The 11,889-nt window shown below is 27.7% G+C and overlaps 2 protein-coding genes across 2 annotated transcripts; one reads left to right on the plus strand and one right to left on the minus strand.

The window, feature by feature from the left end:
- LOC113848187 lies at positions 1-3,238 on the plus strand. The gene is made up of 11 exons (XM_027477588.1): positions 1-69; positions 264-331; positions 465-520; positions 797-854; positions 923-962; positions 1,572-1,682; positions 1,797-1,828; positions 1,976-2,036; positions 2,326-2,417; positions 2,506-2,742; positions 3,086-3,238. Exons 2-11 carry the CDS (start codon positions 287-289, stop codon positions 3,236-3,238), a joined length of 885 nt encoding a protein of 294 aa, XP_027333389.1. The 5' UTR covers positions 1-69; positions 264-286.
- A 7,157-nt stretch (positions 3,239-10,395) lies between these two features.
- On the minus strand, positions 10,396-11,889 carry LOC113847172 (myb-related protein Zm38-like). The gene is made up of 3 exons (XM_027476091.1): positions 11,757-11,889; positions 11,505-11,634; positions 10,396-11,089 (listed from the first exon to the last, which is right to left on the minus strand). The coding sequence occupies exons 1-3, from the start codon at positions 11,887-11,889 to the stop codon at positions 10,396-10,398; spliced, it is 957 nt and encodes a 318-aa protein (XP_027331892.1).

Consider the following 11,889-nt stretch of genomic DNA (forward strand, 5'->3'; position numbering starts at 1 on the left):
CAACCGTTTACGTTCTTCTCAGTTCTCACACAAACGCTAACTCGTGTTACCTCTCTCCGATCAAACAAAGTACATTCTCATGTTTCTGCCATCAATTCATATATGCTTCCCTCTGTTTCTTTCTCTATCTTTCCCACATATCAATCTGTTTTTACTCTGTTTCATGTTTATCTATAACTTCTCCCAATGTTTCAAATAAGTAACCGTTTTTATTAACTTATGTTCCAATCATCTGTTGATTCACAATTTTCTTTCTTTATTAGTTTGGAATCCACATAAGTCTCTTATGGATAAAGGGTCTTCAAAGGACGCTCCTGCCGTTCAAAGGAAGGTTTGATTTGAATCTGCTTTATATAGATTAGTTGCTTACTATAAATACAACCTTTTTTATTTTCTTTTTCAATCACAAAGTTGAATTATTTAATTCACTGTTGTTCTTTTCGCCAATATCCGAGCCATTGCAGGTAAAATTTGCGCCAAGAGCTCCACCTCGTCGAGTACCAAAGCAAGAAGTTAAAACGTAGGTGTCATTTGTTTTGACAATGGTTGGTATAACTTGGTTTGATTTAGCACAAAGCTTAGGTGCAGTTCTTCAAGTGCTGTTCGTGTTGTTTGTTTAATTAAAATTAGAGTTTCACTTTAGAAATATGCCACAACATTGAATGCTTAGCTTTTATCTAAGTAAAACTCTATTTTTTATTATATAGATAGTACCAAAAATACCTAAAGAAATGCAACGTGTTTGGTCCTTTAATTTAAGGTTCCTCTGTTTTGTTCTACTTTTATGTTTCTGCAGTGAAGTGGTTGAGGATGCTGATGCAGTCCAGGCAAAAGATCTGCTGCGGCGTTTCAATGTATGTATAATTTTAATTTGCTCGATACCCTCTATTCAACCTTTCTCTGATTTTATGATTTATTTTAGGAGAGTGCGATGAAGGCAAAGCACAAGGTTGAGAAAAAAGGTCTAGTAAGTTCTTATTGAAATTCTCTGATTCAATTACTGTGACTTCTATTATATCTTAAGCATTGATTTTCTGCTTCCATAATCTTAAGCTGCGTTTGCTTATTTTGTTCTAGATAACTTCTCTAATAATTCCTCAAAGTGAAGGTACACACGACTGTTTCAGTCATTAAAGTAATGAAATAATGTAAATTGCTAAACATCCGTCTCTAAAAGAGACCTACTTATACTAAAATAATCATAAGAGCAACTTCTCCATGGAGTAAAGTCAATTTTACAACTTTATTAATGTGATATGTTGAATAGGAAAAAACAGTCAGGGAATGTTTACTTTGAACATGTTTCATACCATGCAAAACTACTGGAGAATCAAAGAGTTAGAATTTTACCCTCTCAAATGTTTGTGCCATTCCTATGAATTCCTGTGCAAGTTCCTTGCACTGCATTGATTAAAAGTAAAGTTGAAGTTGAGCAATTTTGGATATTCCGTGCCTAGTCTTTCTATGCATAATCCCAGAATGATGCTTGGCATTATGCTCTTATCACTAAAGCAGGAGTAGCACCACTATTTCTGTTTTCTGAAATTGCATTGTTAATTTATGGTTTGCAGTGTCAGCTTCGCAAATTGCTTTTGGTTATGGAGGCGAATCGACTTCTTTCAAATCATTTGGTATTCCTAGGGCTGGGTTCAATGCCAATATCAGCCAAAATTCAGCATTCGGTGGTATGCCATCATCAATTCATTTTCATTTAATAGACTGCTATAAGATGTTTATCTCTTTGCTGCATGATCGTTCCTCTTATTAACAATATTTGCTTGATGCTTTAAACACAGGGGTGAGAGAGAAAGAATACAAAGAACCATGGGTAAGTATACTGAGTGAAATGAATATGTTGTCTTATTGATGTATTGTTCGTAACTTTTTGTCCTGTTCTTGTGTCTCTTAAATTGGAGGTGTAATTGTTTTTTTCTTGTTTTATTCTGAAGTGTTGGTTTGTTGGATGTTGCTACAGGACTATTACAGTAATTATCCAGTAACTCTTCCCTTGAGAAGGCCATATTCAGGAAACCCAGGTATATTCCAAGAACCATATTGGAGAAAAGAAAAGAAAAGTAAAATAGATGGAATTTTAGTATCATGCATGGGAATTGAGTGATGTCACTAGTTAATTTAGCGACAGAATTTGTTCTGCTCATTTACAGAATTGTGTGGCTTTTATCTTTTAGTCACACTCAAGAGTATCAGCTGTTTTTTTTTTTTCTCTCCCACTTAATAACTTATTTCATTGTTAGGTAGCTGATAATACACTTACTGTACTATGCAATATCTAGTGGCTTTGACTTCACATGTTTGTTCTTATAGAGCATCTTGATGAGAAGGAGTTTGGGGAGGCTGCAGAGTCCAGAACTTATGATGAAAATGCATCAAATCCAGCAATGGAGCTTGGCCTTTTGGTAAGTAAACTGAAATTTAAGAAATTAAATTTATTAAGTTCCACTTGTTTTAATTATTTTAATGGTGTTCTGAGGATATTGTTGGTAGGAGGAAAACCCAGAGGCAAGTATGTTCTTGATTAATTTGCCTCCAACATTGCCTATGATTAAACAATCAGCTACTGCTGGAGGCCAAGATGCTAATGTGAACTCCAAAGCCCCTGGAGGTTCCAAACTAGTGGCGAAACCTTGTAAGTTGAAAGAGATACCATCTGGCTTGATAGGTAAAATGCTTGTATACAGAAGCGGTGCTGTCAAGCTGAAGCTTGGAAATACCCTTTATGATGTAAGCACTGCGTTACAAGAAAAAAAAAACTCTATTCGTATTAATTTATCCTTTCTTCTTTTTTTAAAATATTCATTACTATGAAAAGGTTGATCAATTTATGGAAATCTCACCAATGTTTTACCAATGTTATAAAGTTGAAACATCGTAAAAGGCCAAATTATATATATGAGTGAAAGTATGTGAGATGCTTAGTGACATATAAAACCAATTTTAGTTTATCTATTTATGGAAATCTCACCAGCCTGCCTTGTTGTTAAATGAGTTAATGCGAAGGTTGATTATCGTAATGTTGGTTTATCTTTAAGTTAAACTGTGCATTCTGATTTCAAAATGGTTACAGGTTTCCCCGGGTATGAATTGTGTCTTTTCTCAGGATGTGAATGCTATCAACACTGATCAAAAAAAGCATTGTTGCGGAATTGGGGAGATCAGCAAACATGCTACTCTAACCCCAGATGTAGATGCCGTAGTTGACAGTCTCTGTGATTTGTGATAAATCCAATTTTTTTTCTTTCAAATAGTTTACATTATATTTGTGAAATTGTTAAAATTTTGTCTTAAACAATGAAAAGAAAAGAAATAAGGGGAAATTTGAAGTTTTCTTGATTAGAACAGGAACAAAATGACGAATTGCAAAAGTCAACAACTACTAGAGGAAAGTTATATAGAAACAAGCCTATTTAATTTGTTTTCTTTTTTCATTCATGATGCTCTCAGATAACTTCCTTGAATCGTGTTGTGACTAGTTTCATATTCTACAGTTTATTCCCAAAAATAATCAGACATAACATAACCATCACTAGAACAAAATATGGTAAAAGAACGTTAGATTGTGGGCTTTTTTTACGCAAATATAATTTTTAAAATCAAATATTATGTATGTCTTAAATTAAAAAAAATTTACAAAATATATTATTTTAAATTATATAGAAGTTTATTATAATTTTACTGTTACAATTATCACAATGTAGAAATCTATTATAATATTTTTTTTATTTTTAAAATCTATTTGTACAAAAGTTGATTAATTAATTTATTTTAATTTTCAAAATATTCTTATACAGAATATGATTATAATTAAATTTCTTTTTATTTTTAAAAAATTCTTACACAAAAATCAATTATAATATATTTTTATTCAAAATAAAAGTCAATCATAATAAATTTCAGTATATTCTGATTTATTCTAAAAGTTACTTATAAGTAATTTTTATTATGTATACGTGATTATGTTAAATATTTAATTTTATGTTCATGAGTTTAGAGTAATTACACGTGTTTAAAGATAGAATACAATAAAAAATAAAAAATAAAAGAAAATTTATTTTAATTATAAATGTTGTCTATTGTAAAATTTTATTTTATTACTTAATTTAAAAAATATATATTTATTTAACTTAATTATAATTTGATTTTATTTTATATACAAATTAAAATAAATATTGTTTCTTAAAATTAATTATTAAAATAATTTTTTATAAAATTAAAATGATCAACGTATTAATTTAAATGAATATTTATTAAAAATATTCATTTTTTATTAAAAATGAAAAAAATAATAAAAATAAATAAAATAATAAGTTAACATATAATAAAAAAATAATTTGTTAAAATCTTCATTGAGTGCATAAATATTTTTATTTTAATATTTGAGATAAAAATACCTATTAAAATTTTAATATAAAAAATATATTTACTTTAATTGATAAACTATGTTGGAACTGAATTTGCTACATTTTTATATAAAATATAATTAATTATAAAAAAAAATGTTTAGTAGTAATTTTTGTAGAGATGAGATTTGTAGGATGAAACAAAAGCATGGAGCAATGAATAGTTAGCGAGTGAAGATGTGTGTTGGGTGTTGATTCACGTGCCATGCAGTGATTCATGTTCCCATAATACAAAAAAACTCTCTTCTGACTTTCTGTGTTCCCTTTTCCTACACTTGTGGGTTCCTATGTGACGTAACATTCACTGCCATTGCCACCTTCCTATGTACACGTGGGAGCTGTTCCATTACTGTCGCCACGTGTTAAACAGGGTCAGTGCAATGACGTTATCTTTCCTATTTATATCTGACGTTATCTGAATTTTACTTTCACCTCAAACTTCATCCGTCTTCCCCTTTTATTTTGGGTTATAAAAAGATAATACTCCTTTTTATAAAAAATAAAAAATTAAATCATCTGATAAAAAATATTAATTTTATTATATTTTTTTAAATATAAATTTTATTTTAAAAATATTAATAATATAATTAGTAATTTATATATTTAATAATATTAATTAAAAAATATTAAAAAAATTAACAATTAATGCATCTTAAATTTATCATTTATTTTTTATAATAAAGACTAAAAAAATACTCTATTTAAGTTATCTTTAAATAAATAAAAATAATAATATTTTATTAAAATATATTTATTATTTTTTTATATTTTTAATAAAAAATATTCCATTTTAAAACTCATTTTTTCATATTAATTATTATTTTATCTTTTCACTATTTTGAGCATTTTTCAGACGATACTTTAACTTGAAGATTTATAAAGTCAACAGTCAAAAATGAAAAAAGAAAATGAAAGACTCCCTTTACGCAACACAAAATAATAAAATGCAGAATATTAAATTTTGATATTAATCAATAAATATATTTATATTTATCTCTTTTGTTTTATTGTATTTACTTTAATCAGTTCATCTAGTAACTTTAGATTAAATCTTAGAATAAGTGATATTGGGTTGGGCTTCATTTCGTTTTTAATAAAAGGAATAATCAAAGGTAGATCAGTTACTGCTTTAAGCTCAATCTTTTTTGTTTTGCCGAGTTTCTATGTCAATAAAAATACGAAACAAATTTAGATGAAAAAAATGATAAAAGTGTTACTATTGACAAAATAAATCAAATTAAACTTATTTTATGATTTAAAATTAATTTGTATTCATCTTTTAAAATATACATTATGATCATTTTATACTAATTTAAAATTTTAATTAACTTATTTTTATAATTTTATATTATTAAAAGTTAATATATTATATTATATTATATATTTTATTATTATTAGTTCAACCCTAACGTAATTAATGAATTATAATCAGTGTTTTTACTAATTCAATGATCGGTAAAAAATTTTAAAAATATTAATTTTTAGTTAAGTTTTGAATGTGAAACTTTTATATATGAATTATAAACATAATATTTTGAAAGATAAAGTTCTTAAGAGTGCTTTTCAACACTCTTTTTAAAAATTTTAAATAAGACTTTTTTTATAAGCTAATTTATTTTTCATCATATAAGTGATATTATTTATGTTATTGATTTATTTTAATATTGATTTTCATAATATATTTTCTATTTTATTTAATAACACAAATATTTATTATTAATATTTATAATATTTAATTTTTTAAATTCACAATATTTATTAAATTTAAATAGTAATATAATATATTTTTAATTATTTATCTAAAAATATAATTTTTGTAAAATATTATTAATTTAAAATTAAAACTTTGAGTCTGATTTATGAGGTTAATTTATTTGATTTTAAGTTTTGTTGATTTTTTCTTTAAATATTGTTTCTTAATTTTAATTTCAAACTTTAATATACAATAACATGTTATAGATATTTTAAAATTTTTGACCAAAAAGGTTTAAGATTACAATAATTTTAATTATTATTAATTTATTTTTTAATTATTAAATTTGGCATATTATATCTATAAAAGTTAATGCCAATTGATTTTAATATATTGCCATAAATTATCTGTGTTACGGTGTAGAAGGGGCTTGATTTTTTAATTTTTTTATTTTCCAATTTCATCGTGAGAATCAGAACATGGATTTCATGGAAGAGGATAAGAAGAATGAGAATCCAGTCCAAATCAACAATCCTGTGACTGTGACATTTATTGAATGAACAGACAGAGTTAATGAAATGATAGACACAGAACGGGAAAAAAGTGTTGGAATATCGAAATGACTACAACAAAGTTAAACTGAAAATTTAAATAAATATAAATTATAAGAGACATACCTGGGCAGAATTTGAATAATTTATTGGATAATTTTTTAAATGAGTATTTATCAAAAAATAAAAATAATAAAAATTTTCTTATATGTAAAAAAAAAAACTTATATTCTTCAAACTTAAAAAAAAATTAAATGAAAGAAATTTAAAAAAAATAGAGAAATATAAATTAATTTTAATTTCTTTAAATTTTTTATTCTTATAATATTTATTGAGAAGTTTGTCAAAATTAATTTATTAAATATTTGAAAATATCAAAACATATTTTTTTGTACTTTATGTTTATCAATTTACAGTTTCAATATGAACTTCTTTTTGTCTTTTTTATCAATTTAGTTCTCCAACTATTAAATATTTTAAACATCAAATGCCTATTAAATATTTTAAAGTATCATGTAAACTTGGTTTAATAGCAAGGCCCAGACAAAAGTATAAGTCGTTCCTAAGCCGAAGATATCAATATAATTTGCAAAACACAATCCTGATTTAATTCATCTCGGCCTTAACTAAACTAAATTAAGCCTCCCTACTTAGCACGATTATCATTTCATTACTAGTAAGATATACTTTTTTTTTTAAATATTTATTTTTATATAAAGAATTATCTTCACAACTTTTCAATTAAATAGAAAAAAAAACAGTTTTTTTTTTTTAAATTGATTCTTTCACTTCTTTATCTAATACTACCATTTTATGCTCTCTCTCTCTCTCTCCCTTTCTCTTTCTTTTTCATAGCTAACATTTTGAGAAAAACTTAGTTAAAAAAAAAAAAAGATATGTGAATTTTATGATTCCATTAGGCCTAGTGCTTATTTTGCAGTTTTTCAACATTCAACTATCATGAAATAAAGAAACATGTTTTCCCCCGCAAACGCAATGGTGGCTACTGCATTTCTTTTAATTTTGAGGGAAAGGTAGGGAGTAGAGCCTATACTTGTTTAAGCTGAAAGTGAGGAAAAGAGGGAGAGTTGTTTGTCTGGTTTAATGCATTTAGATTCGGTGAATAGGTTAGGATTCAATCAATTAAGGTAAGAGAGATAAAAAAAAAAGGGATTAGTGCTTTAATAGAGCACATGATTGCCCCAGTAAATAAATCATTTAGTATATATGAAGCTCTTCTAGCTTCTGAGCTTTATTGCAGGACTCAAGTTTAAATTCTTAAAAATGCAGTTAAGTTAAAAATTTAAAGGGGAAAAAATTAACATGACATAATGAAATATAGTGTGCTTGTGTAGAATTTGTATCAGTGTTAATGAAAAAATAAATGTGATTTATTCGACAACGTTTTGAAGGCCTAAGAGAAAAACAATAAAGAATGAATATATATATATATATATATATATATATATATATATATATATATATATATATATATATATATATATGTAATTTGATGTTCGTGGAAGTGTGCAACTACTGAATTGAATTTGTAAAGAAGAAAACGTTAATAGGATGATTCCATTTTCAAATTTTTATTGTACTTGCTCTCAAATTTCAAGGAAGCTAGTCTATTCAATTAAGTTATTTGAACTCTCACATTCAGTCCTTTAATTAACTTTCATTTCTATCAAGTGGGCCCAAAAAATCAATATCCAACAAAATATGCTTTTCCATTAACTTATACGAATACACAAAAGCATTTTGTACAACAATATACCTCGTGGATGATAGGTTGATATATGTAGAATTACCTATTAGCTATATATGTGAACATGATTCAGTATTGATATGATGAGCCGAAATTAGAAAAGAACATGCATGCATGTATTTACGAAAAAAACATAACTAATATTTAAGGTAAAAATTGGAGGCCAGGTCAATGACCTACCTGTGGTAACCATCAGATGCTATTTATAGAGCATTCATCAAGTGTTCTTTTCCATCCCCACAATTCCGTAACTCAGTAAAGCCATTTCCTCTTTATGCTGCATTATATTCAAGAACCTTGCCCTATGCAACAGATTCCATACGACAATTTGCTCTATGCGTTAGCCATGTTGCATGTAAACATAGTGGCTGGGCCCACCATTTTGCTTCTACTTCCTGCTGATTGCTATTATGCTTTTTATTTTTCATTTATTGCATTAGTTGAGTCACATAAAGATTTCGAGTCATTAAAAAAAAATTACAGCCAAGTGTATGTTTTGAGATTTCAAGTTACGCATTTTCATCATACATATAGTTTTACCAATTAACCTTTATTAAATAGAACAAATGAATATTTGGGATAGAAAGCACGTGTCGTATTTAATGTTCAAAGACATGTCGGCAGGCACAACTACTTGTTGGTCTTATGGGAACGTTTAAGGCCAAGTTTGAAAGGCTGTTAGTTATTCACAACACAACCGTGTAAATGTACCACTTTTACAAAACAATGGCAGATTCGCCGATCATTTCGTCATATGAAAAATACATTTTCTCAGTGTTGTTTTTCTTCTGAAGTTTTGTGCCTTCTATGTATTAACGAAAAATCCCAATCACACTCACAAGTGTCTTATTAGAAAAGCTATTTTGGAAGTATTCGAAAGTATTTAATACATTGTTTTTAATAATTTAGAATATATTAAATAATTTATACATTTTTAATTTGATAAATAGTTCCATTTTTAATTTTACTTATTAACATTATTTAAAAATTTCAATAAAATAAAAAATTAATTATTTAAAGTTCTTGTCAGTAAAAAATAAAGCGTTTATTATCACTTTTAATTACTTAAAAATAATTCTAAAGATTAATGTTAATATTTTCTTATGATAAATACTTTATTATTCATAAATATTTATCTTTACTAAAAAACATAGCTTTTTTTGCATTGAGAGGTTAAAAGACTTTATTTTCCCTTTAATATTTTCCATTTTTTCTGTGCACTAATGTATCCCCTAGTCGACTAATAAAGAGTAATTATTTCAATACATAAAAAAATACCATCTCTTTCTTTTGTACATTTAAAAATATCTCATTGTGAATGCATTAAAAATGCTTATGAATATATATTTAATAGCATTTTAATTATTTTTTTCAACCAATATCCATAGGATACTAGTTAGTATTCTCTATGAAATATTTATAATACTCAAATCATTGAAAGGTTTAGGGCAGACCTATCAATAAATGGATATATTAAAAAAGTTTGTCAATTAAATTTACAAAATGATTAAACTTTTTATCTGTATAATTTCTTTTTTATATATATAAATAATAGAAACAGAGATAACATGTTTAAGTATCTCTTTGCCCGATAAGTATAATCGAACCTTAATCATAAGATTCCTAATTAAGTTTAAGAAAACGAAGGACTCTCGGCCAATTTGCATTATTATGATTGTTCGCACCCACATTGCTATATATTTAGCTTTACAGATATATTAATTAAAAGTGCCTTAACACATCAAAGCACAGCGAGAAATATTTCTACAGGGACAATGACTTGGGGAAAGAATATTTGGCTAGAAATCCAAACTCCGTTAATGTACTTTTGAAGATAAGTTTTGTGAGATGGAGAAAATGTTTAATTGTCCCCAAACGGAGTTAGAGACTATATATATATATATATATATATATATATATAAACCTACACACTTTATTTTAAGCCATCATCATTCTCCTACTCACTCATTCCTCACTGGACTCGAGGAACGAAGTGAAAGAATGAATGTTGTTCGACCCATTGGTTTCATCTGAAAAATTGCTTTGTGTCCACTCCTTGAGAACTTCATCAGAGAACATAGGAGTTTGGTCCGAGCAAGGAGATAACTGTTCGAGGTCGTTATTGTTAACGTCGCTGTAACCGAAATTGCACATGTTTGAAAAATCCGAGTTCAGAAGATCAGACAAGGAAATATCATCCACGTTGAAATCTATGAGCAAATCCGTTGAGAGTTCTTTTTCTTCACCGGGAAATGACACAAACCCATTGTCGTATATACCGGGTTCTTTTCCCATTTGGTTACTTAGTGAAGAATTAGCTGCTAAAGTATCCACAAGCAATGACGTTGCTTCCACTTCAGCCTCTTCCTTGGAGTTGTTCTCCAATTGCATTGAAGAGTGAGGGAGTGGGTTTAAGAATAATACCTTAGAGCACTTAGTAGCTTTTGTACGAAACACATTGGAAGGAGGAGGTAGTGAGGGTGAGGATGAGGTAGTGGGCAATGGCATGGTGGTGGTTATTTGGGACATTGGATTCTCTGTGCTTTTTCCATTGAGAGGTAGTTGAGCATCTTTAAGCTTTTTTCCTAAATTAGTGTTCCAGTAGTTCTTTATTTCATTGTCTGTTCGCCCCGGAAGCCTCCCTGCTATTAAAGACCATCTACATATTCAAAAAACACAGATTAATAATCACCTTTTTTTTTTAATTTTAAAACTTGGATGCAATAATCTATAGTTTATATAATAAAGTTCAATATTAAGAGTCAATCTATCAGCATTAATTAAAGTTCGGTGTAAATTGTCAAAATAAAGTTTTAGTTTTGATAAGAGAATATTAACAGCAGTTACGGTGTTACTTGTGATGAATTTTTATTTTAAACAATTAGTATACTAATATTAATAATATTAAATTTTTAATAATTTTTATTACGTGTACCGTTGTATAGATTAAATTATAATAATTATTTAATGTTTGGTAGCAATTAAATCGGTAGTATTAATTATCAACAACTCTTCTCTTAAATCTACGTCACACGTACGTACGAAAGAAATTGCGTTGGAGAATTAATGGAGACCTGTTTCCCAGGAGCTTGTGAAGCCTGATGATGAGCTCTTCTTCATCTGAGGATATATTGCCTCTCTTAATGTCTGGTCTGAGATAATTCAACCATCGAAGTCTGCAACTTTTCCCACATCTTCTCAAACCTGCATGGGCCAGCCATGTATGTATATATTTAAACATTAGCAAGAACATTATATACATAGATATATGTGGGGAGGAAATTACCATAAATGAAATTTATTATTTATTTTGTAATACGATGAACCTGCTCTTTTGGGAAGGTTTCTCCATCTTCCTTCACCATGGACTCTAATGTACTCTGTGAGGATTTTGTCTTCGTGAGCTGTCCAAGAACCTCTATTCAAACCTTCCTTTGAACAACAAGGGCTTCTCCCCAT

This window comes from Abrus precatorius, unplaced genomic scaffold, assembly GCF_003935025.1.
Source record: "Abrus precatorius isolate BTA unplaced genomic scaffold, Abrus_2018 Scaffold8, whole genome shotgun sequence".
In the NCBI taxonomy this organism is placed as follows: domain Eukaryota; kingdom Viridiplantae; phylum Streptophyta; class Magnoliopsida; order Fabales; family Fabaceae; genus Abrus; species Abrus precatorius.